The following is a 25,369-nucleotide window of genomic DNA, read 5'->3' as shown; positions in this document are numbered from 1 at the left end:
GCTCCCGCCGCCCCCCGCCGCGCGCGCTCCCTGACGTCACGCCGCCCCGTCACGTGAGGCCGCAAGGGGCGGAGCCCCTGGGGGCGGGGCGCGGTTGATTGGCAGGAGCCGCTGCCTGTGGCCGGCGGGCCGGGAGCGGAAGGGGTGGGCGGATCCGGAAGCGGAACGGGTAAAGGCGGAAGTGAGGGCTGGGGCCTGCGAGACTCACCGGCGGCGGGGGAGCGGCGCTCCGGGCGGTGAGTGGGGCCGGGGGCGGCTGGGCCCGCTTGTCCTGCGCCGCCGCGGTGGGGCCGGCTGCGGCGCGGCCCCCGGGGACTCCGGGCGGGCGGGGCCCAGCCCTGCCCCGGGCGGTGCCTGACCTGGGGGCCCGGTTCCACCGGGCCCGTGCGCCGCAGACCCGGGAGCCCGGCCGGCCGGGGGAGGGGGGCGGGCGGCGCCGCCCCGGGGGCCCTGCGGTGGGAGCAGAGTCGGGGCTCGGGGTGTGCCGGGTGGGGCGAGGCCGCCGGGTTGCGTGAGCCGGGGTCTGGGCCGGGCTGGCGCCGCCTCAGCGGGGCGGGGGGCTCCGGACTTCGCGGCTGATCGAAATAAACCGCTCCTCGCCGCCTCTCGGGCCAGTCGGTCCCGCCGGGTATCCCGGCGAGGCGGAGCGCAGCGCTGCCGTGGTGTCCCGGCCCCGCGGAGTGTGGGGCGGATCGAGCCGTGACCGGGAAAGGGAGCGGTGCTAACGGAGATCGGCCGGCGGAGGTGGCGATCGCAGCCTGGAGGAGAGCGCCAGGGCCGCGTCGGGGGGTCTCGGGGTGGTCTCAGGGCTGGCACCGCTTCGGCTGCTCCTTCGTAGGCAGGAAAGGCTCGTTCGGCAGCAGGTAGCTGCTGTCCCCGGGCTGGGGCTGCCTGCCCGCTGTTTGCCAACGCCTTTGTCTCTCTCGTAGCGATGACTGTTTGAAAGTTAAATGGAATCTGGGGGAGGTGTGGCACCTGTAAGGACAGAAGTGGTATAAGATTTTGTTGTAGCCACTCAACTGCTGACGCGGGAATAGAAACTCTAGAAGTCTGGACGGCCGGCCAGGTTCCTGAGTAGAGAACTGCCTAAATGAGGGATGTGACTTTATCTGCTGAAAATAGGTTCTAGTGGAGTGGAGACTGGTCTGGATTCCTGCTGGTGACAGACACAGCCCCTGTGCCCCCCAAGCGGTGTCTGTGAACCAAAGTACGTGGTGCTGCAGGCTCTTGAAGAACTGCAAGGAGGTTTTGTAGCTTGTCTGGAAGGAAGCCCTGACACGCCCAGGTGCGAGGCCATCCTCGGATCTTCAGCACGGCGGGAGACCCCGCTGCTGGTGAGCTGGGAGCGTAGCCGCAGTGTGATCCTGCAAAGGCTGGTAGTGCAGGTGTAGGTGTGAGCAACAGGTCTGCAATGCGAAATCCTGTGAAAGCTGCTCAAACCTTATTCCTGGTAACGCTCAAGGTGCTGCTGAAACTCCTGGGGCTCTGTGGGAGCTGTGAGGAGTCGTGGTTGCTCTCACTGTAAGCTGGTCTGCCAGCGAGACCAAATACAGTGCTGACCCGATCTCAGCTGACCTTTAGCTTGTTGCTTTTGTACGTGGCTGTCGGAGTTCTGACCTTGACTGTTTCCAAGCGCGTAAGGAAATTGGAGGGAAGAGAGTACACTGAGGTACTATTTTAAGTCTTATGTGGAACAACTTGCATCTACTATTCTTAGCTTTTTGTGTGGTGGGTCAACACATATTTGAGCTGCCCTGCTTACAGCATGACATCAATTCTGCTTTGCACTAAGTTAGGACTCCTGAGCCTGCTCTGAAAGCAGGACTGTGAAGCTTGGTTGAGACCAAAAAAAGAAAGATACTTCTGATTCATATTGGCTTGGCGTGCCATGCTGTCTGAGTGAACTTTCTTGGAATATCCCATTAGTATTCACTACGCCCTTGACTCTAAAAGTCTTTTACATTTTCTTCAGCTTAACTGGATAATAAGGTGGAAGAACTGTGTCTGAAAAGAGTGAAGAATTCAGAATAGTGTGTGTAGGCAGCTACAAGACAACATTGGTCTTAATGGAGTGAGGAGAGCAGGTAAAGCACGAGTCTGTGTAGACCTGTAAGGTTAGTGCTTAGATTCAGTAACTGGGTCTCAGTGCTGAAATCATCTCCCACTTCTCCTGGGTCTCCACAGTGTGTCTGAACAGTCAGCTACTTTCATAGCAAAAACCTGCCTCTAGAGGCAATCTCTCCCTCTCAGACACTACAGGCTGATGTAGACAGGTTTGTTTTAAGATAGTGCCAGGCAGTGCAGGTCCCTCGAGGCTGTTAAAGTAGGTGCTGATACCCCTTCAGGTGAGGGAGCAGCACAGGCAAGATGAAATGGGGCTCCTGGAGAAGGGTTTAAGTTACTAGAGGGCAGTAAGGGGAAGGCTAGCTTGATGTGTGGGTATGAACGTAGTAAAATAAAACATTTGTCTAATCTTGCTGTGAACAGTTGGGTTTGGGTCCATTTGCTTTACTGGTGAAACCAACAGTGGATTGGGCAGTGTCTGAAACAGAACCATGGAGTAATGTGTTCATACTTTGTGTGCTTGGCTCGACTTAATTCCATTCTCATCACAACAGTTACGTCCATCACAGCAGAGCTCTTCTGCATCTGGAGAGGGATCAGCTCTGGAATTGCTCTGGGCCCTGCTAGTCAGCAGCTCTTGATCCTAACTTCTTAAATGGCCGCATGCTTAGCGGATAGGTGGTCATGGCATGTCCCTGGAAAGGGAGGGGGAGAGAATGCCAAGTACTTTCAGACACAGGAAATGAAATAGGAACGCTTCTAATGAAGTGGGTGTAGCCCAAAGTATTTTGGTCAGCATACTTAAAAGAGGGTAGAATGTAGAAACATCGGAGTCAGCTGTTTTCTTCCCTTGGGGTATGAAGTTTGAAGTCCTCTTATGCAAGTTCTGTTAAATCATCAGAGTAACACTATGAAAACACTCCAAACGCTGGCCAGAAACAATGAATCTTCCTGGAAGTGACAGTATCAGGAAGAATAAAGCTTCATCTAAACCCTAAAAGGAACCCTTTCCTCCCCTGGAGCACAGGCACGAACTGCTGGAGTAGTTCTCCATAAACAGATAAGAAAACACTGTTTTTCATGTTTGCTTTTATTTGGTAGAGCTCCAAATACAGAGCTGCTAGAGGCGAGAAATCTTTATGCAGCCTGGAAAAGATATTATGAAGGTCACTGATTCTTTTGCAGTGAAGATGGCAAGTTTCTGCTTTGCATTGTTAATGATCTCGTCTTGTTCACAGAATAGCAGGTGCTCTCTGAAGGCACATGTTACTGGACTTCTGGTCAAAATTAAGCTGTGTCTTTGAGGGCGTGTGAGCAGTGGACAATATCAAGAACAGGAGTTAAAGGAACCTTGCCTGCAGAATTAAAAACTTGATGCTTTTGTTCAGTTTGTAGTGGGTCCAGACTGCGCTCATGAGTTACTGCTTCAGCCTAGCAGTGCCTCCTCTCCTGTGAAACAGGACTCGGTTCTTGCAGTATCAAGTATAACTAAAAGTAGGTAAGATCTCCGAGAGAGAGTTAATGTGGGGACAGGGAATATGGAGACTTTGCTCCCTACAGCTAGTAAGAAGCTTATGTGGAATGAAGGTGATGCAAAACTCCTCCACAGAAGCCTTTGCTGCAGTTCTTGCCTTAACACCTGGTAGAAAGCTGCCGCTTCTCATTCGCTCTTTTTAAAGCAGTCTTTGCCAGTGTACTGTCTCCGCAGCTTAGGGAAGTAGAGCTTGACCAAAGCAGTGCTGAAAGCTTGCGTTCATGGCTCTCCTGTCACTCGGATCTGGTGTGAGTTCACCTCAATCACATCGACTCAACTGGGGGGTCAGTGGCCCTGGCTAGAACAGGAGTTCCAGCGTTATCCCCGTGGCTTTCCCGGAGCACGAGGCCTGGGCAGAAGCACTACACCTCAGCCTGGCCTGGCTGCCTGCTTCTCTGTTCAGCTATGGTGATCTAATAGGACACCAGCTGCAGTTTTAAAAGCAATTAGTCATGCCATTCTGCAGAATTAAAACCCCCACTGGATTAGGGATGGAACTTCCTCGTGCTGCCAGTGTGACCAACGTGCTAATAACTCTTGTTGATACCTAGTCAACTCTGAGTATAAAACCCCCATAGCTCCAAGGTAACATCGGCAAGTGTAGTGTCTTTTTACCTTACAAGGCATTTTCAAGAATTCCTGGTAAAGGATAATTGCTTAAACCTAGGAACCCCGTCTGAGGGGGTTGTATATGGGGTTAAACTGGCTAGAAGGCGGCTCGAAGGAGCTTGATAACTCCCTTTGACCGAAGTACTGCACTTAACTCAGTCATGCAGGCCGTGATCTTTGCCTCATCTTCCAAAGAGTCAGATCAGCTTTGCAGGATGCACGGGTGTTCCGGGCTTCATAGTTTAAGTCTTAGAGCTGACTTGCTTCGTTCAAGCAGATGACATCTAACAAACGAGATTGTCTCAAAGGGAGCAGTAGCTTTCTGCATATAACTGTGCTCCGAGTTGATCTGAACTTCAGATGGTCTCGTCCAGGTACAGCGCTGCCTGTTCAGGTCACATCTGCGGTTCGGCCGCTTGTGCTCGGCACCGGGCAGCAGCCTCTCAGCAGGGCCTCATGCACGAGGCCCTGAGAAGCAGCAGAAACTTGGCCCTCGTCAGGATTTCTTCTCTCAGGTTTGTCTTGCCTCAAAGAGCTTTAGAGATGCCTGAAGGATTTGCCCCCTTTGCCTGTGCTTGGCAGCTGTCCTTCGTAAGCCCAGGCTCCAGCTCGCGCCGAGAGGCCTCTTCTGCTGGCTTGGCCCTGGGCTGCCCAGCTGGGGGTCGCTGCGTCTCGTACCGTCCCGCTCGCTCACTGCGCGTGGCCTCTCTGCTGGGCTGAGCGGCCACTGCGGGCTGGTGGCCTTGAAATCTCTGATAGAGTTGTTTTTGAAAAGCTGCTTTGAAAAACAGCCAGCTGCAGGGGCTGCTTTGGAGGCCATGGCTCTGCAGATGCCAGGAAGCAGATGCACGTATTAAAAGCATGGAAAGGAGCTGGTATTACAGATTCTACTAGTTGGGGATTGTAGCTACCAACAAAAAGCAGTTTAACTTTTTGCCAATGTAAATCCTGTTTACCTCTAAAATGAATGTGCCCAAGTCTCTGGGAGGCTTGGGCCTGAGTCTCTACAGAGAAGTTGTGACTAATGGCAGTGTAACAACCGTAGGAGCACTTCTGAAACTGCTGCCTGGGCTGACTTAGGTCCGTGAAGCTCCATTTTCAGGCTGTAGCACAGCTCCTGACAGTGCAGTGACCAGTTCCCCAACTTAGAGCTGTTACTCCAGATTACAGCCTCACTGATCAAGAGGCAAAGTGTTCATTGTTTGTGGAGGGGAGTGCGTGTTGTCTGTAGAAAGATGAAGTAATAAAACTGATCAGACTTTATGGGGCTGAAGGCTGTATTTCAAGTCCGTTTCCTGGTTCGTCCCATCGGCAGGAGCTGGACTGTTACCCCTTCCTCTGCAGAGCGGACCCTAGTGCAGTAAGGCTGTTGAAGCTTGTTCTTATTAATTGCATTAATGTGTTGGAAAATGAGACTGACGCTCCACGCTATGCTGGTCTGGGCTGCTGGAGGCTGTGTTGCTCTGGTGGGTCCCACACTTGGTCCTGTCCTGCTCATGGAAGTTGCTCGTGAGTCTGGGTCCTGCGGCTGACTCGCCAGTTCTGGGTGGCAGAAGGTAGCACAAGCTTCCTGCTGGCCGTGGCTAGCTGCCCGTTCAGTGTTAGGTGAAGCAAAGCCACTCGGTAACTTCAGGGCTTTCTTTGCCAAGGAATTCATGTAACGCTGTCAGCTATTTAACAAGATAAATACTTCACTGGGGCTTTTGTCTTGAGTATTTTGATTCTAAGCCAACAAATCCCCAGTGAAATGGCTTCTTGCATAGCTGAGAGCAGAAGCAGTCCTCTTGGGTAACTAGATTCTTCAGGATTGGGTTTCTAAATATTGCCAGCTTTCAGAGCAGTCCTTGCTACTGGGTGAACACAGGGCAAAAATATCAGATTCTGTAACTTCTGACACCTTAAACTAGCAGCTTCCCTGTGGTAGGGAGCCTTGTGAAGCAGTTGTCTCATGCAGGGGTTAACACGGGGGGCTGACAGTAATTGCCCTGTGGATTTGGGGTTCTTGTACTGGGCTGGCTCGTTTGCCACGAGCTCTTGGGTTGCTCTTGAGCATCCTACCAGCTCTGGAGAACTGCCTTGCTCTTGGGCAGGCTGGGAATGCCGCCGTGCTGGCATGCACTCTTGTTCAGGGCACTCAAATTCTTGAATTCAATATTCATGGAAGAGTACAAGCCTCTACAACAAATCCTGGCAAACAGGTGAGGGGTTGAGAGGAGCATAAACTGCAGAAACAATAGGACTGGAGTTCTTGGTTGCTGGACAGCATCAGGCGCTGAAACTTGTCTTTCGTCTCAAAGCAAACAAGAGACTGTTCCAAGAGTTTACAATGGAAAAGTTGGTACTTTTGCCTGTGTGCTTCAGTAAGCAGGAGGCAGGTAGGGCAGGCAGACAACCCGGCACGTACCTTTTTATGGATCTCGAGACATCACAGGCTGCTGGGCTTCGCTAGTTACAAGAAGCTAGTAGGAAAACTAGTAGTTGTTAATCTCGATTATATGAGTACCCTATCATACCCTTCCTCCTCATGGGCTTGGCTTGTTGAATTCGTATGACAAGCTGCGGCTTCAGCTGCCTTCCCTCGTCTGGACAGTGTTGCTGTAGCTATTCTGGTCTGACTGACCCATGGCTCGAGTGCCGGTGCTCGGGCGGGGGGCGCGTGTCCAGTCCACTCTGCTGGAGGAGGGGGGTGAGCAGCCTCCCCGAGCGTCGGAGATGGCTTCGCACAGCACAGAGCGCTCCCTGTTTCTCAAAGCAGCATTGGCTGCTCGGTGTGGGCTGATCTAGCGCGGATCCAGGCTGTGTGGTTTAGCTGCCTGTTACTTCTGCATTCAGCAGAGTGGAGTTCTGACAGGAATCCTCAAAGCCATCAGCGCTAGCAAAAAGTGTCAAAGGAATCATCCTGCGAAGGAGAGTTCTCGCTGTCTACAGCTTTGGTAGTTGCTCACTTCAATTATTTGGCCTTCCTGTGAATGGCAGCAGAAATGTGAAGCTGGGCACCCCGAGCTCACGTACGTTCCTAGCCTGAGACCCTTAGTGGCCAGTGAGGGTCATCTGAGCTGCATGAGTTCCACCCAAACGCCCTAAAGATCTGGCAGCTGCTCAGGTGGAGGTGAAGTCATAATCCTGCAGCCGGACTTCAACCCCTCTTTAGATGATGATCAGGTTCTCCATAATTAACAGTGGTCAAAGGCTCTAGCAGCTGCACTAGTAGACTAGCAGCTCTCCAGGAGGAGTTGGACACACGGACACGCCTCCCCAATTCTGTTTGAGTTCACACAGCACAACCAGACAGCAAAGCGAATCGAGATCTGTGAAATATAGGTCATGCGAAGACTTGAGGATGTCAACAGGCTCATTTCCTTGTTTTGCTCTGGGAATCACCCCTATCATGTTTCAGGAGGTCATAACTCAGAGGCGTGATTCACGTGGCATTTACTGCGCAGCGTGTCCGTCTGAAACGGCGACAAAGCTCACGCGTTGCTGATAGACTGCCCTGGTAAGTGCAGGCAAGGTTAAACAAGCAGGAGCTGTTCCCTTGCAGACTCTGGATAGAGCAGAAACTCTAAAAGGTGGAAGCTTTTTCAGGCTGATGTGCCTTTCGAACCTGGTGGTAACCAAGCTGCTCCTGGCCAGAGCTGCAGAGTGCTGCTTCCTCACTGCCCAGCAAAAACAAGTTGATAATTTGCCTCCTATCAAGCTTTCTCATCCTGTCAACACAGCGTTCGTCCTTTCTGGGTCGAGGAGGTGAGGTCCTGACAGTGTTACTGGCCTTTGCAAGGACGCAGCTCTGAATTGCATTTTTTTTCACTGACTTAACCCAAGACAGGACCTGCCACTCAGAGCAGCGGCTTCTTCACAGCTCGGGCTACTGAAACATCGCGCTGCGCTGCAGTTACTCCTCGGGGTTCCTCTCCTACCCGCCTCCTTCAGTGAGCGATCCGGGCTTAGCAGTAGGTTTCTGATGTGCCTCCTGGTCAAAACAATTTGAGGTTGGATGTCTCTAGGTCAGAGTATGCTCGAGTGCTTTTTTGTTTTGAAAGCTGAAGAGGTTCTCCAGCTGGTGACGCTGTGGGCTGCCCCTCTGGGTGGGCTCTGACTGAAATGGCTGGAGGTTTCCTGCCAAACTATGGAATTGAGTTTAAACTTGTGACGCAGTTGAAGTAGCCTCACAGCAGTCTCAGCTGGTCAGGCTTTGCTCTGGAAAGCAGGTGTTTGAAACTCTGGTACGGCTCTGTACTGAGACAGGCCTGGGCCGCCTTCACAGGACACGCCGCTCCGGTTCAGACCCATTTCAACGCGCTTTAAGCTGCTTATTCATGGGACTCTGTTATTTGCTGGGTAAATGCTGGATGTACTCAGAGCACACCCCGAGTTTCTTTGGGGGTACGCTCAGAACAAGGAGAAATTGGCTTTCAGGGGGTTTTTTTGCAGATGTCTCTGTCAAGAAGCGCGAGTTATTAGAATTGAAGGGAAGGGGCGATACAGAGCAGATGCAATCAGTTGTAGCATTTATCATTGACAGGAGGTGGGAGTTGTGATGAGCGCAGGAAATATGCCTGGATCTGTGAAACTGTGCGCTTTGAAAATACTCCTGTTCTCGGTGTGCAGTTGAGCTAAAAGGTTTGGAGGGCACCGAGACTTCACCTGTGCTTAACGAGGGATGTGAACCAGCTTGGCTTGTGGCCCTTGCCAGGGTTTTGTGCTTCTGCACAACTCCAGAGATGTGGTGCTGGGGAGATGGGGTGGCAGTTCTGATCGCGGGTGACACTCCCTGTTTGTGCTGTTTGTAGCTGGATTTGAGCAGCCTCCTGAGGACCGTGGCCAGTAGCCTGGTGACCTGGAATGCTGCGGGATGGGGGCGCTGGGGCAGGGGGTGGGAAGTGGCAGCGTTAGGTGTTGCCTCAAGCTGTGGAGGCTCCTTTGGCAGCAAGCGCCCGTGTGCAGTGGGGACGGGCAGCGCTTGCCTCTGGCCCCGAACACGCAGCCTGTGCCCACAGTGGCTTCCTCCCTGCGCAGGCTGCGTGCAGAGCAGTTCAAAGGCTTCCCAAGGGCTGCTCTGAGGTGCGGTGTTTAATGGCTTCGTGAGTGCCTCTAAATGATCAGACTGAATGTAGAAACTCCCTTTGTCTGAGAGACTGACCTACAGAACTTCCCATGATGGCACTTGCACACCCCTATTGCATTGATAGGCTGCCCTTGGCACCTTGTGAACTCAGGAGAGGGAGGAAGGAGCTAAAGACCAACCTCAGTTACCTCCATGAACTGAGTAATTGCTGTTCTAATAGAAGCAGCTCTAATAGCACCAAGTGATGTGCTGGCTGGTCTTCGCTTGCCTCACCCTAGCAAGGTGTGTGTAACATCCACGCTTAGTGGAAGTGCTGGCGGGCCCGCTGGTGGGAGGAAAGCTTGTGTTACCGATACCCCTTCTCCAGGGAGGCTCAGGAGACTTAAGCTCCTGCTGGAGGAGCTGCTGAGTGGCAGGAACCTCCCGGTCGTGCTGTGGTGCTTGTGGTTTGACCTTCCACCGTGGGCAGGAGCCACCACCTGCCTGCGCTGATGGTGGTTGCGGATCAAACCCACCCTCTTGAACTGGCTCGGCTGGTCTGTGAGTGTGTCACTAACTCTGACCTCCTCTTCCAGTTGCAACCTGCCTCCAGGTGGATCCCACTGCAGAACCTGCAGCATCCTTAACTCGTGGCACTCCTGTGCTCAGGCCACAATGGCAGGTCGAGGTGGAGCTGCTCGACCGAACGGACCCGCTGCCGGAAACAAAATCTGCCAGTTTAAACTTGTTCTGCTGGGGGAGTCGGCGGTGGGGAAGTCCAGCCTGGTTCTGCGCTTCGTGAAGGGGCAGTTCCACGAGTACCAGGAGAGCACGATCGGAGGTGAGTGCCAACTCCAGCTGCCGCCGCCTGGAAGGTGCTGGCCTCGGTGATGCCGGCGGGGGGTGTCAGAAGTATTCATGACTTCGTCTGGTCTCGGGCTTTTGCTATAAATAGTGAAGCCGCTAATGCTTTAACTCTTGGTTTGCAACTTGTTTGCTGGTGTGAAGATCAGCGCAGCAGAGAATAATGCTATGGCAACCGTGTGCGCTGCCTCTAAGGCGTCTTCACTTCCAGTGCTTGAATTCCTGCTTCTAATTAGAACCGAGGCCTTCAGCTCGCTTTATAGCCCTTAATTATCTTTTCAGACCATGACCTGGGATTTTGGGGTTGTTTCTAACAGCCTGGTACTGTTAACTACTTCCACAGCTCTTTCAGGTTTAGCAGTTCTTCAGCTTGAGACCATTAGCACAGTGTCACCAGCCGAAGGTCGGTCGGCACCCGGGTCTCTGGGCAGTGGCATTAGGATGTGTGTCCAGAGAAGAGGCTCCCATTGTCCCTGTAGTAACCCGGGCGGGGAGCGAGTGCAGCTCAAAGTGTAGCTTACGGGCAGCAGGGCTTAGTGCTGCGCCGCAGAGGGCTGCGCGGGCGCTCGGCTGTTCTGCTTCAGTCTGTCCCCAGGGCTGGTTGCCTTTCTCCTAGTTGCAGTGCATGGTGTTACACTTGGGAACAGGAAAACAGCCAGTTACTAACCTGGGGGTGCAGTGCAACGGGGCTGCTTTGGCCCTGGTGCTCCCCAGCGCCGATCCCGGTGAGGCAGAAGGGCTGTGGGGGCTCTCCAGCCTCCGGCGGGACGCGAGGCAAACCCCCCCCTTCTCCTCCAGCTGCCTTCCTGACGCAGACGGTCTGTCTGGACGACACAACGGTCAAGTTCGAGATCTGGGACACAGCGGGCCAGGAGCGGTATCACAGCCTGGCACCGATGTACTACCGGGGCGCCCAGGCCGCCATCGTCGTGTACGACATCACTAACACAGTGAGTACCCGCGGGGCGGCTGGCGGGGACGAGGCGCCGCCGAGAGCGCCCGGGCTGTGGGCACCAGGCGCCTTAAACTGCTCTGGCCGCTTCTCCCTCCTGACCGAGGCTGTCTGCGCTGATAAAGGGTCCTGCTGCACTTCGTACAGGAAAGGCTTGTTTTAGTCATATCTTCGCTGGGGATTGATTACTAAGAGGCTGCCCCTTCCTGACCGCTGCCTCCTCTTTGCTTCCAGGACACATTCGTACGAGCCAAGAACTGGGTGAAAGAGTTGCAGAGGCAGGCTAGCCCCAACATTGTCATTGCACTAGCGGGAAACAAGGCAGACCTTGCTACCAAGAGAGCTGTGGACTTCCAGGTGAGTGGGAATCCGGACCCGTTGTTACCTGAGCAAGTCAGGAAAGAGGCTTTTTGTTTCCATGAGGGAGGTGGCGGCTGTGCACAGCGCTTTGAGGGAGAGTGGCAGTCAGGATCTGTGCTGCCACCCCGGGTGGGCTGTAGCTGCCTGTCCCACGTGCTCCTTCCGCAGCACTTGTGGCTCTCGTTGGTAAGTCGTGAGGAATGTGCAGAATAAGGCCCACAGAGCTCAGATTTCTGTCCTCAGGCTCCTCTGGTGCCTTACTCACCTGGGGCTGTCTTCAGTAGTGTATGAAACAGCGTCTTTTAGATACAAGAGATGTGAAGAACCATTCCCAGCTTGTTCTCCACTCTTCAGAGCTCTTACCTTGCCTAAGGCAGACTGTGGAGGAGAAGCTCTTATCTCAGACCTCTGCACGGGGCTGCTCGTGGTGCGTTTCCAGCGTGTTTCTCTCCCAGCTAGCCAAAGTACAAGGCTGCTCAGGACACGCTCTGCCTGCGTGCGGCTCACAAACAGCCTGAGCTGCTGTACCCCGGCGTGGCTGCTCGGACACCAGCCACCCCGCGCTGCCGCTGGCCCACGTCACCTGCTGTCCTGTCCGGGCTGGGGGTGGCAATGTCTGGGCTGGGGTGGGACAGTGTTTCTTCAGTGTTTGGCTCAACAAGCAAAGCGTGTGAGGCCTGCTCGGGCCAACTCGGCAGGGCACCTTTACCACTCCAGTGTGCTTGTTTGTAGGACGCACAGACGTACGCAGATGACAACAGCTTGCTGTTCATGGAGACGTCGGCAAAGACAGCGATGAATGTGAATGAAATCTTCATGGCGATAGGTAACGGCTCGCGCAGGGCAGGGTTGGGGTCACGCCAGCAGCGCGCTGGGAACCCCTGGAGCCCCCGTTGTCGGCCGCGCTCTGACTGAAGGGGCCCTCCCTTCGCTCGCGAAGCTGGTCCCGCTGCCCTGGGCTGGGCTGGGAGTCCGGAGGGCGCGGGGTCGGTGAGAGCGGAGCTCGAGGGGGTGGGTTTGCTGTGCTGGTGCTGCTGGGCCTGTCCAGCCCCAGCCCCCTCCGGAGCAGCGCTGAGCCCGGCCCGTGGTCTGTGGTGGGGTGGAGGCCGGCCTCTGAGGAGGAGCCTGCTAACATCTCCTTCCTCTCTAGCCAAGAAACTGCCAAAAAACGAACCCCAGAACGCTCCTGGTGGCCCAGGGAGGAATCGGGTGGTGGACCTTCAGGAGAGCAGCCAGCCTAGCAGGAGCCAGTGCTGCAGCAACTGAGCGGCCGTTCTGGAGCCCTCGGGCGCCGAGACTGGAATCCACGCTAACAATCGCACTTACCGTAGAGCGGCTGCTGCCGGTGGCTGCTGTGATTTCTCCATCCCTTTCTGATCATAGGCTGGAGGGAGTTCTTCCACCTGCACCTTTCTGTACAAATACTAATTCAATTCTAAGTCTTAAGTCACTTTTTTAATATATGAACTTCTGCTCTTCCCTCTTCTGGTGGTGGTGGATGCACGACCTGGTGCCTGCCCAGCCAGCCCGGCCCTTCCCGCGGGGCAGCAGCACCCAGGTCCCACAGTACTGTAGTTCACTGTTGGAAACAAAGGGATATTGAGACTAGACAACCTTGGGTAAAACCACCTTCTGTAAAAGCTAAGGCTAGTACCAGTACGACATGCCTAGGACAACCACTAAACTGTAGCATTATAGTGACAAACTCGGGCTTTTCAGCCACTTATTGACCAAATCAATTATGAGTATTCTGGGATGGGGCAGAGGGAAGCAAAACTGGTTTCTTCTGTATTTTGTATTGTACGTTTCTTCATGTAACCAATCAGTATCTTGTCAATATAGTACCTACAACTAGCTGCCTGTTGTCTTTATTTGTGTTGGACTCTAGCATGCCAACTCTTTTTTTTTCTATCTCCGGTTCTGTCGTAATGCACTAATCCTGTTGCAACTTTTGCAAAAATCTTGTATAGAAAATTGTCCTTTTTTTGATGGTTGTGATGCCACTAATGTTGTTAACCCTACTCTAGTGTGAATACACATGGTTTACTGATGTACAGAGGTGGGGTGGGGGAAACCTCGGATAACTTGTCAGTGGAAACAATTATGTATTGCAAAAGCCTGTAATTCCACGAAGTGAAGGGAGGTATTAAAATGGCTTCTGTTGCCAGACTCTAACTGATGTTGGCTGCTGCCTAGTGCCTAATGCAATGTCTTATGCATACTGGTATTTAAGAGGAACTGTCAACTTAGTCTTCATCACAAACTTCAGTTTTGTGTGATTAAAAAAAAATTTTTATAAACCTATCATCATTAACAATGTTCATGTTTCTTAATCAGCTCAAACCAGGAGCGTGGACCAGAGCTCTCGGCTGTGCTGGAGGCCGAGGGGCGCTGAGCAGACACCCGGCTCTGCCACAGGGACGGCTGCGTCCTCCCCCCTTCCTGGCCACTTGCCCTCGGCCTCAGCCTTTTGCCTCCCCCAGCAGCCAGCTCCTCCAGAGGCCCCGACTCCTGGCTGAGCATGGTGGGGCCGTGCAGCGGCTGGCAGGGAGGCGGCTTGGGACAAAGGGTGGGAATTGCTCGGTGCCTGACTCCTCTATGGACACAACCTCCCGTGCAGGGGAGCTGGGCTCGACAACGGGGCAGGCTGGGGAACGCTGGGCACGGCCTGGGTGGACAAAGTGGCGCTGGCCCTGCAGGATGCTGCTCCCGTCGCTGCTGAGAGACTTTGAGATCCTCACACCCGCCGGTGAGGCTGGGACTCAGTCCGGAACACGGGCCCCCCCTCACAGCCCTGCTGTGCCAGCTCCACACGTGCTTGGGAGAGCTCAGGGGTTGTGATGGTGCTTGAACCCGCTGCCTCTCCTCAGCTCGGCGAGATGCATGGCCACGGTCCGTGCTGTGTGACCGGCCCTGGGCTGCGCTTGCCCCGGGCTTGCCCTGTTGGGGCTCTGGAGGCTCTGCTGGGTAACTGCGAGTAAAGTGTGAACGGCCTTGGCTCACGGGGGCTCCATCCTCTACCCAAGGTCTTGTTGCCTTTTGCCCACGTTGAATTTCCTCAATCCTGGATGCAGGAAGGCTCTGGACGTTCCTGACGTGGCTGGAGCTCGGGCTGCCGGCGGCGCTTTGCTCACCCGGTGCTGTTCCCATCCCCTGTGAGGGAGCTGGGCCGCTCCTCTGCCCGCGGGGCTCAGGGAGCTCTCGGTGCTCCCAGTGTGGTTTGGACTGGTGCTGCTGGTTTCCCCAGGCAGCAAGAGGCAGCTGTGGGAGAAGGGCTTCCCCAGTCCCCTCTGAACACAACGCGCGCTGCTGTTGCCATCTGCTGGCTCCTCTTACTTGGGTCCTGCTTGACAGGGCTTCGTCTCTGGGTCCTTCCAGACTCTGGATCTCACGGCTGTGAAGGAGCCTGCGCTGCCCTCGGGGGTGTTGTGCTGCTCCTCCGGGACGGACGTGGGGCTGGGGTGCAGCTGCCTTCCCCAGAGCCACTGGGCTGCCACGGGCAAGGGCTGTCCGAGCTCCGAGCAGCTTCGGCTCAAATAGGTGTGCCTGCCTGCATACCTGCTGCCTGCCCGGGCCTGAGCGAGGCTGGTTTTGTGGTTACACACAGTGCCTGGAGCTGGGCTTCACCCTCCTGCCTGCTGGGATCTCTGAGGGGCTCCAACAGCCCCTTTCCAAGCTCTGTGGGGGACAAGTGTGGCTACAACAGGGGCAACCTGCACCCAGCCAGGCCGTTCAGCCTTCCACCTTCCCAGGCAGCAGCACTGGCCGGTAGCAAGGGGCTGTGGAGCTGCAGCAGACGCTGGCAGTAGCACAAGGAGGGAGTGAAGCAGCTGCCTGTTCCCTGGGAGAGCGGCCTCTGCTCTGGCACAGGTGAGGGGAGCTGCCTCCCCCTGCCCTGAGCAGCACCCTGCTCACAGATCCCTTCCCTACCTCCGGGTCTGCCGTCAGCCCCGTTTTGTGCTGCCCTGAGGCACCAAGAGAGGTTCTTCCCTCTCTGGGCATCCAGCTCCTCTGTCACCAAGAGCTGAGATCAGGGCCCAGCCTCCCCATCAATCAACACCAAGAGAACACAAGCAGATTCTATGCAAAAGTATTTTATTGGATACAAAAACATTCCAATATCGTGAAAAAAGTGATATTGTTGTTGATGGAGCTTGTCTGGGCTAAAACCCGAGACTTGCTCTCTCTGTTCCGGTCCTGCCGTGGGCCATCGGTTCCCCTCCCGTTACACCTGGGCTTTGCTGGTGGCTCTGTCCTCAGAGGCTGCTCCGGGCTGTGGGGCTGCAGGGTTCACCTGGATGGGCACGTTCCTCTCGGGGGCGGCCGGCAGCGCCAGCCTGGGGGCCTCGATGCGGAGCTGCCCCTCCTTGGACAGGGAGCAGGTCAGCGCCTCGGCGTCCACCTCCTCGGGCACGTCCCACTCCCGCTTCAGCACCTCGTACTTGTAGGAGAAGGAGCCCTTCTCGTCGGTGCTCTGCGTCTCCTTCTGCCCCACCAGCACCACCTTCCTGCCCACCACCTTCACCGACAGCTGCTCGGGGGCAAAGTCCTTCACATTCTGGCAGATGGAGAAGCCCTCGCCCGAGCCCTGGGTCGGGGCTGTGCTGGTGCTCGGGGCTCGCTCCATGGTGGTGGCTCCTTGGCCGCTCAGAAGCTGCTCGAAGCTGCTCATGAACTCCCGAATTTTCTCCATCTGCGGCATCTCGGTGAAGATGGACTCTGAGTACGGCCAGAGGGTCCTCATGGTGCCCAGCCGGCTGGCCAGGGAGCTGGTGGCGGGGGGTGAGAGGTGCAATCGGCAAAGCATCGCTGCTGCTGCTGCTGCTGCTGCTGCTGCTGCTGCTGGTGGCTCTCGGGCTGGGAGCGCTCTGCCCCGGTCCTGCTGCCCGCGGCTTTTATTCCCCTTCCCAGGAGGAGTGGCCTCATCCTGCACATCACGTCATCCTCAGGAGAAGAGCTCAGCTCTTTCCAGCCTGTTCTAGCTCATTCTTGTTACTCATCCATGAGGAGAGGCACCTCTTACGTTGTGCCCAGCATACCTTCGCCCTTAGTCTTGCAGCTCTGCTCTCCTGGCTTATAATTAGCAGCATCACCTCAGCCTCTGAACGGGATGCCTGAGCCGCCCCTGCCAAAAAGTTTTGGCCTTTCTCCTTCCCAGGCAGGGAGCGGGGCTGGGCTCCTCTCCTCCCTGCCTTTCCCCCCTCGCCTGTGGCCTGTTCCCCCGATGCCCGCAGGCAGGACCCCTGCCCCCTTTGCAGGACCCACAGCTGCACGGGGCGGGGGGGACGACCTCCAGGTGAGACCACAAACCAGCCCAAGGGCCCCCCCAGGGCGGGGTGCGCAGGCGGGGTGCTGAGGGGCCAGGACAGGACGATGGGCAGCCCCCGGGGAGGGAGCGGGGGCGCCTAGAAAGTGCGAGAGGCGTCTGGCAGCGGGTGACGTCGGAACACGTTACTGTAGGGGTGGGACCAAGGTGACGTGCTCCTGGCACAGCGTAACCCGCGCTCCGCCGAGCCCCCCCCCCCCCCCCCCCCCGGCGCGGGGGCCACGGGAAGGGCTTCGCTCGCCCCCTGGCCGGCGGTCCCACGGGCCTTGCTGCACCACGGAGCCTCTGCAGAAACCCGAGCTCCCCGCGCTGACTGCAGCTCCCTATTTGTGGTGTGTGACTCGTCCCCAGAAGCAGGCGCTGCTATTTCGGCTGGCAGATAATCAGCCTCTCAAAAATAGGCGATGGCTGCAGGAGGGTGCGTGGGGAGAGAGTGTTCTGGAAGGGGCACACCCCCGGGCAGGGAAGGATAAAACCCGCCGCTGCCCGGCCCCAGCCCAGCACCGCGCCAGCCGCCGCACAGAGCCGCGCCAGGAGCAGCACCGCCAGCAGAGATGCTTTGCCGCCTGCACTTCGCGCCGCCCGCGACCAGCTCGCTGTTCCCATGGCTGGGGCCCATCCGCACCCTCTGGCCGCACCCAGGGACCCTCTTCGCTGAGCTGGAGCGAGAGCTGCGGCTGGAGATGGAGAGGGCTCGGGAGTTCATGAGCAGCTTCGAGCAGTTCCTGAGCAGCGGGAGCAGCCCCGGCCGGGTCGGCATCGCCGCGGAGCGAGCCCCGAGCGCCAGCGCAGCCCTGACCCAGGGCTCGGGCGAGGGCTTCTCCGTCTGCCAGGACGTGAAGGACTTTGCCCCCGAGCAGCTGTCGGTGAAGGTGGTGGGCAGGAAGGTTGTGCTGGTGGGGCAGAAGGAGACGCAGAGCACCGACGAGAAGGGCTCCTTCTCCTACAAGTACGAGGTGCTGAAGCGGGAGTGGGACGTGCCCGAGGAGGTGGACGCCGAGGCGCTGACCTGCTCCCTGTCCAAGGAGGGGCAGCTCCGCATCGAGGCCCCCAGGCTGGCGCTGCCGGCCGCCCCCGAGAGGAACGTGCCCATCCAGCTGGGGCCGGCCGCGGCGCAGCCAACGGCCAGCAGTGACGACGGAGCCGAGCGGGCCAAGGCTTGACGGCGAGCGGCATGGGGCCGGGCTGAGCCCGGATGCCAGGGCAGCCGCGGGCCACAGAGCGGGACCCCGCCGGGGGCTGCGCAACGGCCGGGAGGTCGGTGGTCTCTGCCCAAAACATGCGGCTTTTTTGATATGTAATAAATATTTGTGACTTTTATTTGTGTGGTTTCTGTGTCTGCTGGCCCTGGGCTTTGCCCACGCAGCCGGACGGTTGCCCGGGGGGTGGGCACAGCCCTGGCACCTCTCCCCAGCCCCGCCTCGGCTGGGGGGGGCGTTCGAGGGGCTCCAGCGCTGAGCATCCCCGCGGGGGGCCCTGAGCATCCCCTCCCCGGGCAGCCTTTGGGCACCCGACCCCCATCTTTGGGGTGGTTCTGGGCCACTCCCGGGCGGTGCCCGTCCGTGCCAGCACCCCTCGTCCCCCCCCCCCGCCGCCATTGCCGGCACCTTCCAGGCGCCGCTCGCTCCTTCCCCGCCTGCCGCCAAGCCACGCCCCTCCGCGACTCAATGGGCGTGGCCTCCCATAAATGGGCAAGAGGGGCGGGACCACACGCCATATTGGGCGGAAAGGGCGGGGCGATACGGCGTGGCCACACCCCCGTATTGAACGGAATGAGGGCGGGGCGCAGAAGGTGGAGGGCAGGGCGTGGATGCGGGAGGGGCGTGGTCTCACCCCATATTTGGTGCGGGAGGCGTGGCCTCGCTCCATATTTGGAGGGGATGCGGGACGCGCCGTGTAGCGCCGAGCGCCGCCGAACCGGCCGCGGTACCGGTTACCGGAGTGGGGGCTCCGGCGGGCAGCGATGGCTCCGCGCCGGTCGCACGGCTCCGGGAGGGGGGTTCAGGGGGGTTGGTCCCCGTCGGGCCCCGACCTCGATCCCCTGGGGCCGGTTGACGCCGCCCGCAGCCCCGGGTGGGAGCGGAGCGCCCGCCCGGGGCTGCGGGCGGCGTCAACCGGCCACGGGAACCCCGGTTCCCCCCTCCCCACCCCAGCGAACTACCGATCCCGGCGTGCCCGGCGCGCAGGCGCAGTGAGCGCAGAGCGCACGCCGGGCCCGGCATGGCGGAGCCGGAGGCCGCGCAGCCCGGGCGGCCCCCGCCGGGCCCGGGGGGGGCGGCGGGGAGCGGCGGACCAGCGGCGGGAGGAGGAGGAGGAGGAGGAGGAGGAGGAGGAGCGGGATCCAGCGACCCGGCGCGGCCCGGGCTGAGCCAGCAGCAGCGGGCGAGCCAGCGCAAGGCGCAGGTGCGGGGGTTCCCCCGCGGCAAGAAGCTGGAGAAGTTGGGGGTCTTCTCGGCCTGCAAGGTGGGCGGGAGCGGTAACGGAGGCGGGGAGGGGGGTGCTGAGCTGGGCAGGGAGTGCAGGAGGGGGGTGCAAGGACGTGTGTGGGCAGGGGGTGCAGGAGGGGGGTGGCTGAGCCGGGCAGGGGGTGCAGGAGGGGATGCAAGGGCATGTAGGGGTGGGGGACGCAGGAGGGGGGGTGTAAGGATGTGCATGGGCAGGGGGTGCGGGAGGGGGGTGTCTGAGCTGGGCAGGGGGTGAAGGAGGGGGATGGAAGGATGAACGGACAGTGGGTGCAGGAGGGGGTGTTGAGCCGGGCGAGGGGATGCAGAAGGGGGATTCAAGGCCATGCACGGGTGGGGGATGCAGGAGGGGGGGGTGCAAGGACGTGCGTGGGCTGGGGGGTGCAGGAGGGGGGTGCTGAGGTGTGTAAGGGAGGTGCTAGGACATCCCCGGGCAGGGGCTGCACGCAGGAGGGTGTCGGGGCGCTGGGCCGTGTAGGGTGGGTGCTGCGGGAAGCTGGGTGCACGAACAGGGACGGGTGGGACTGGTGGAGGCGGCTCCGCGGGGGGTTTGTTTGCCCAGGGAAGGTGGCGGGTTTCACCGCGTGACATGTCCCTCGTCCCAGGCCAACGACGCCTGCAAGTGCAACGGCTGGAAGAACCCCAACCCCCCCACCGCCCCCCGCATGGACCTGCAGCAGCCGGTGACCAACCTGAGCGAGCCTTGCCGGAGCTGCGGCCACGCGCTGGGTAACCGCCCGCGGGGCGCCGGGGACCCCCCCGGGGAGAGGGAGCCGTGTTGACCCCCCCCCAGTCTCACTGTGGCTCTCTCCGCGCCTCAGCGGACCACGTGTCCCACCTGGAGAACGTCTCAGAGGAGGAGATCAACCGGCTGCTGGGCATGGTGGTGGACGTGGAAAACCTCTTCATGTCGGTGCACAAGGAGGAGGACACGGACACCAAGCAGGTGTATTTCTACCTGTTCAAGGTGCGTCTGGGGCCGGGCACGTCTCGCCGCCCCACGGGCGGAGGGGGGGGCTCGCACAGGGTCCCTTGGCTTTGCTGGGAGCTGCGCTCTGTCCGTGCCTGCCGGCCCCCCGCCAGCCCCGCCGAGACCCGAAACACCGGCCCTGCCCCGGGAGCGAGCGCTCTCCTGGCCCGGAATTCCCGCCGGGAGGGAGGTTTCCCGGGAAGAGACCCCGGCCCCTTCCTGGCTGCGGGAACCTGCGCAGCCCCGCGGCGGCGTTCTGCCGCTGCCCCCCGGCGCGGGCTGTGCCCGGTTCTCGGGTCAGCGCCTCCCCTGGTGTCTTCGCAGCTCCTGCGGAAGTGCATCCTGCAGATGAGCCAGCCGGTGGTCGAGGGCTCCCTGGGCAGCCCCCCCTTCGAGAAGCCAAACATTGAGCAGGTGAGGCTGCAGGCAGGCTCACCCCCTTGCGCTGGTGGCTTGTTCTGTGTTTTGCTGCTCCTGCACAGTCCCGTTCCTCTTCGGGAGCAGCACCCACTGCCCCTCCACCGCCCCTTCCTCTCCCCAGGGGGTCCTGAACTTCGTCCAGTACAAGTTCAGCCACTTGCCACCCAAGGAGCGACAGACCATGTACGAGCTCTCCAAGATGTTCCTGCTCTGCCTCAACTACTGGAAGCTGGAGACGCCGTCCCAGTTCCGGCAGCGCTCCCAGAACGACGATGTGGCCACCTACAAGGTCAACTACACGAGGTGAGGGCGGGAGGGGGGCTGAGCCAGCCAGCCCGGGGGTCTGCCCAGGTCTGAGCCTCCCCGCTGGCTCGTTGGCAGAGCAGGCGCCCACAGGGGACACCGCTCCCCAGTAACGTCAGCTGCGGCCCCCCGGGCGCTGCTCCGCTCCTCCCGCTTCCAGCGGCGCTGTCCCAGGAGGGTGCGGGCGCTCTGGGGTCTCTGGTCGCGGCCCTCTCGCTGCAGCCGCGTCCTTATCTCCGAAGGTGGTTGTGCTACTGCCATGTGCCGCAGAGCTGCGACAGCCTCCCCCGCTACGAGACCACCCACGTCTTCGGGCGCAGCCTCCTCAAGTCCATCTTCACGGTCACCCGCCGGCAGCTGCTGGAGAAGTTCCGGGTGGAGAAGGACAAGCTGGTGCCGGAGAAGCGGACGCTGATCCTCACCCACTTCCCCAAGTAGGTGCCCAGCGCGGGGGGGTCTCGTCCCTCGGGGCGCTCACGCACCGCGCGTGGCCGACGTCCCGCTCCCGCCCAGGTTCCTGTCCATGCTGGAGGAGGAGATCTACGGCGAGAACTCCCCAATCTGGGAGGCCGATTTCACCGTGCCGGCCGCGGAGGGGGCCCAGCTGGTGTCTCGCCCAGGTATCTCGGGGAGCGGCCCCCCCAGCTCGGGGGCTGCAGGACGAAGGGCCGAGGTGCGGGCGAGCCGTGGTGGAGGCTGGGCTGCCACGGCGTGACGAGCTGCTTCCTGGCAGTCGTGGGCATCACCGGTCTCTTGCAGCCACGGTCAGCACCGTCGCCGTGCCCACCGCTCCGCTCTTCAGCAAGAAGCTCAGCAACAGCAGCTCTGCCGCCAGCATGGACGCCAGCACCCCGGAGCCGCTGCCAGGTAGGGCCGGCGCGGCGGGAGCTGGGACCTTCCTGGGTCCCTCCCGGTGCTGGATGTGCCGCTCCGCTCCCCAGGGGAGAAGCGGAAGCTCCCCGAGAGCCTGACGCTAGAAGATGCCAAGCGGATCCGTGTCATGGGAGACATCCCCATGGAGCTGGTGAACGAGGTCATGCTGACCATCACCGACCCCGCTGCCATGCTGGGCCCCGAGGTACGGCCTGGGGGTGCTGGGGCCGCGCCGCCGCTTTCCCGGCGTGCCAGGGCCGGTGAAACCCCCCGCGCCCCCTCCCCAGACCAGCCTGCTGTCGGCGAACGCGGCGCGGGACGAGACGGCTCGGCTGGAGGAGCGCCGCGGCATCATCGAGTTCCACGTCATCGGCAACTCGCTCTCGCAGAAATCCAACAAGAAGATCCTGATGTGGCTGGTGGGCTTGCAGAACGTCTTCTCGCACCAGCTGCCCCGCATGCCCAAGGAGTACATCACTCGCCTCGTCTTCGACCCGTGCGTGGCTCGGGGGGCGCGGGGGTGGGGGGGGCTGGTGTGGGTGGCTCCCGTCTCACCCTGGCTGCCCGCAGGAAGCACAAGACCCTGGCGCTGATCAAGGACGGCCGTGTGATCGGGGGCATCTGCTTCCGCATGTTCCCCACCCAGGGCTTCACGGAGATCGTCTTCTGCGCCGTCACCTCCAACGAGCAAGTCAAGGTGCGAGCGGGGAGGCGGGGGGTGGCCATGGCACGGGGGGCCCCAGCAGCCCAGGGCGGTGGCCGCGGTGGGGGGAGGAGCGGGGTGCTCTTGCTGTAGCTGGTAGAGCCCGGGGGGGTCCCAGCCCCTCGGGCTGCCAGACCCACTCAGCGCTGGCCGGCCCCGAGCAGCAGTGCTTGCCCTTGGCCATCTTCCTGCTGCCCCTGTCCGGGGGTGGGAGGGGGCCGTGTGTCCCCGCTGACTTGGGGGGCACAGGGGGGTCCCTGTCTCACGGTGGCTCCCCCAGGGCTACGGGACACACCTGATGAACCACCTGAAGGAGTATCACATCAAGCACAACATCCTCTACTTCCTCACCTACGCCGACGAATATGCCATCGGCTACTTCAAGAAGCAGGTGAGCTCCTTCCCCCGGGGCACCCCCCCCTTGTCCCCCCCCTGCCCGCCAGCCCCCTCCCACCTGCCCGCTCCCGCCTAGGGCTTTTCCAAGGACATCAAGGTCCCCAAGAGCCGCTACCTGGGCTACATCAAGGACTATGAGGGGGCGACGCTGATGGAGTGTGAGCTGAACCCCCGCATCCCCTACACCGAGCTCTCACACATCATCAAGAAGCAGAAGGAGGTTCGTCCCGCGGGCGGGGCTGCCCGGGAGGGGACACTGCGGTGGCAGTGTGGCCTCCAACCCCCCTTCCCGCCGCAGATCATCAAGAAGCTGATTGAGAGGAAGCAGGCGCAGATCCGCAAGGTCTACCCTGGCCTGACCTGCTTCAAGGAGGGCGTGCGGCAGATCCCCATCGAGAGCGTCCCCGGCATCCGTGAGTCCCACGGGCAGGGCCTGTCGGGCTCTGCCCCCCCCCCCCCCCCCCCCCGCCCACAGGGCACTTCGAGACCTTGACACTTGTCTTCCAGGAGAAACTGGATGGAAACCCCTGGGGAAGGAGAAGGGGTGAGTGCTGCTCGGGGGGGTGGGGGTCCCACAGCAGCTCCTCGCTCCCGGCACTGGGACGGGGCGGGGGGGAGCGCTGGGACAGGGTGAGGCCCCCCCTGCTGACGGGCGCTGGCTTTGTCCCGCAGGAAGGAGCTGAAGGATCCAGACCAGCTCTACAACACCCTGAAGAACCTCCTGGCCCAGATCAAGGTGTGGGGTCCCTGCCCTGTCCGTCCCCCTGCTCCTCCAGCCCTTGGAGCTGCCTCCCCTGGGGGCTGGGCTCTGCCCTTGGGGCGTGGGGGGAGACCCTCGTGTGCTGGGGCGAGCAGGGGCTGTGTGTAACCTGCCCCCCGCCCTCTCCCCAGACCCACCCCAGTGCGTGGCCCTTCATGGAGCCGGTGAAGAAGTCGGAGGCGCCGGATTACTATGAAATCATCCGCTTCCCCATCGGTAGGTGGTTGGGCTGGGACCCCCCGGGGCAGGGACCCCCTGAGGCAGGCTGAGGTGGGGGGGTGTGATTGTGCTGGGGGGTCAGGGTTGGGCTGCTGGGAGCCCTGGGACAGTCCAGAAGGGAGAGGGATGAGCCTGGACGCCGGGGTGGTGCGGAGGCCTGGGGGACCTGACCCCTCCCCACCCCCAGACCTGAAGACCATGACCGAGCGCCTGAAGAACCGCTACTACGTCACCAAGAAGCTCTTCATTGCCGACCTGCAGCGCATCATCACCAACTGCCGCGAGTACAACCCCCCCGACAGCGACTACTGCAAATGTGCCAACACCCTCGAGAAGTTCTTCTACTTCAAGCTCAAGGAGGGGGGGCTCATCGACAAGTAGGGGAGGTGGCCTGGACCCGCCTTGGCCACTGGCCCCCCGTAGGAGGGACCTAGCCCCCCCCCTCCCTGGGCAGGGGCTGCTGGAGGGTTTGCTGCTGCTACTGCGCAGCCAGGGGGAGCTGGGCCTTCCCTGGGGGGGGTGATGGGGCAGGGGGTGCTTTTATCCCCCAGCAGCTGCCTGCCTCTCCTGGGGGGGAGCAGTGAGGCTGGAGCTGCCTCATCAGGATTGGGCAAGGGCAGCGCTGAGTTTCTTGCCCCTCCTCGGGGGCTGGAAGCCCCCCCCCCCGCTGCCAGCGCTTCCCTCCCTCCCAGGGTCGTGCCTTCTGCCCTGGCTCTGCGGCAGGGTGGGGGCACACAAGTGCTTTGGTTTTCTGCTTCCGTCCAGGCAGAGGCAGCCCCTGGCCCCTCTCATTGAATGTAGGGCAGGGCCTGGTCCTGCCCCCCCAGGGCTGCTGGTGCTCCAGGGTCCCGCTGGGAGGGGGGGCTCTGCCCCCGCACCCCCCAGCTCCTGCTGCCTCTGTCAGCTTTTGCCCCCCCCCTTGCCTGTACAGCCTTCCCTGCCTGCTCCTGCTGCCTGCCCTGCCTGCTGCTCCTCTGGCTCCTGGGGGCTGGGGGGGGCCCAGTGCTGCCCTGGCCTCTGCTCCCCCTGCTCTGCCCCAGCCGGGAGCCAGCCTCAGTCCCTGGGGGGGGGGTCAGCTCCTGCTCACCTCCCCCCTTTCTGCCCCCTCCCTGCACCCCAGGGGCGGTGCTGCCCCCCGCCCCCCCCCGTGCCTCTTTGGGTGCTGAGCTGGCGAGTGCCTGACCCCCCCAGCTCTGACCTGTCCCCCCACCTCGCTTGCCCCCCCCCCCGCCGCCTTGTGTCCCCCCCCGCCGTGCTGTCACCGCTGGGTGGGTGCTGGTGCTGCTCTGCAGCTTGCTGGCCTCGCCGAGATGGGACCACCCACCCCACTCCTCTCCTGCCACCGATTCCACTTGACTGTTGTTTTGTTTATTTGGATTTTTGGGTTTTTTTTGTTTTTTTTTAAATAAACGTCCTCGTGCAGACCCAGCTGCCTCCTTGAGTCTGGCCCGGCAGCACGACCGGGAGTGGGGGCTGCACCCTGGGGGGGGCCTTGGAGTTGGGGAGAGGG

The 25,369-nt window shown here is 60.1% G+C and overlaps 4 protein-coding genes across 4 annotated transcripts; 3 read left to right on the top strand and 1 right to left on the bottom strand.

Moving 5' to 3' along the window:
- Window positions 1-166: 166 nt before the first annotated feature.
- RAB5C (RAB5C, member RAS oncogene family) lies at window positions 167-13,731 on the top strand. Its single transcript, XM_074892151.1, has 6 exons — window positions 167-236; window positions 9,848-10,092; window positions 10,914-11,065; window positions 11,302-11,424; window positions 12,160-12,253; window positions 12,578-13,731. The coding sequence occupies exons 2-6, from the start codon at window positions 9,927-9,929 to the stop codon at window positions 12,691-12,693; spliced, it is 651 nt and encodes a 216-aa protein (XP_074748252.1). The 5' UTR covers window positions 167-236; window positions 9,848-9,926; the 3' UTR covers window positions 12,694-13,731.
- A 1,774-nt stretch (window positions 13,732-15,505) lies between these two features.
- LOC141953527 (heat shock protein 30C-like) lies at window positions 15,506-16,583 on the bottom strand. Its single transcript, XM_074892154.1, has one exon. It carries the CDS (start codon window positions 16,232-16,234, stop codon window positions 15,653-15,655), a length of 582 nt encoding a protein of 193 aa, XP_074748255.1. The 5' UTR covers window positions 16,235-16,583; the 3' UTR covers window positions 15,506-15,652.
- Window positions 16,584-17,148: 565 nt separating this feature from the next.
- Window positions 17,149-18,073, top strand: LOC141953526 (heat shock protein 30C-like). Its single transcript, XM_074892153.1, has one exon. It carries the CDS (start codon window positions 17,308-17,310, stop codon window positions 17,914-17,916), a length of 609 nt encoding a protein of 202 aa, XP_074748254.1. The 5' UTR covers window positions 17,149-17,307; the 3' UTR covers window positions 17,917-18,073.
- Window positions 18,074-18,973: 900 nt separating this feature from the next.
- On the top strand, window positions 18,974-25,277 carry KAT2A (lysine acetyltransferase 2A). Its single transcript, XM_074892013.1, has 18 exons — window positions 18,974-19,216; window positions 19,821-19,944; window positions 20,037-20,182; window positions 20,510-20,599; window positions 20,727-20,908; window positions 21,151-21,342; window positions 21,422-21,528; window positions 21,668-21,775; window positions 21,850-21,986; window positions 22,069-22,277; window positions 22,352-22,478; window positions 22,765-22,875; window positions 22,957-23,100; window positions 23,179-23,293; window positions 23,388-23,424; window positions 23,553-23,616; window positions 23,772-23,856; window positions 24,047-25,277. The coding sequence occupies exons 1-18, from the start codon at window positions 18,974-18,976 to the stop codon at window positions 24,238-24,240; spliced, it is 2,415 nt and encodes an 804-aa protein (XP_074748114.1). The 3' UTR covers window positions 24,241-25,277.
- The last annotated feature ends 92 nt before the right edge of the window (window positions 25,278-25,369 follow it).

The sequence above is a fragment of the Strix uralensis genome, chromosome 22 (genome assembly GCF_047716275.1).
Source record: "Strix uralensis isolate ZFMK-TIS-50842 chromosome 22, bStrUra1, whole genome shotgun sequence".
NCBI lineage: Eukaryota > Metazoa > Chordata > Aves > Strigiformes > Strigidae > Strix > Strix uralensis.
The sequence above is the reverse complement of the archived record's forward strand: the minus strand, read 5'-3'. Positions and strand labels throughout refer to the sequence as shown.

Bases quoted from the DNA above. Each gene is read 5' to 3' on its own strand.
- LOC141953527 (XM_074892154.1), bottom strand. From the start codon at position 16,234: ATGCTTTGCCGATTGCACCTCTCACCCCCCGCCACCAGCTCCCTGGCC.
- KAT2A (XM_074892013.1), top strand. From the start codon at position 18,974: ATGGCGGAGCCGGAGGCCGCGCAGCCCGGGCGGCCCCCGCCGGGCCCG. The intron at 21,529-21,667 runs GTATCTCGGGGA...GGTCTCTTGCAG, and splicing joins CCAGCTGGTGTCTCGCCCAG to CCACGGTCAGCACCGTCGCC. The intron at 21,776-21,849 runs GTAGGGCCGGCG...TCCGCTCCCCAG, and splicing joins CACCCCGGAGCCGCTGCCAG to GGGAGAAGCGGAAGCTCCCC.
- RAB5C (XM_074892151.1), top strand. From the start codon at position 9,927: ATGGCAGGTCGAGGTGGAGCTGCTCGACCGAACGGACCCGCTGCCGGA. The intron at 11,066-11,301 runs GTGAGTACCCGC...CTTTGCTTCCAG, and splicing joins TGTACGACATCACTAACACA to GACACATTCGTACGAGCCAA. The intron at 11,425-12,159 runs GTGAGTGGGAAT...GCTTGTTTGTAG, and splicing joins AGAGAGCTGTGGACTTCCAG to GACGCACAGACGTACGCAGA.
- LOC141953526 (XM_074892153.1), top strand. From the start codon at position 17,308: ATGCTTTGCCGCCTGCACTTCGCGCCGCCCGCGACCAGCTCGCTGTTC.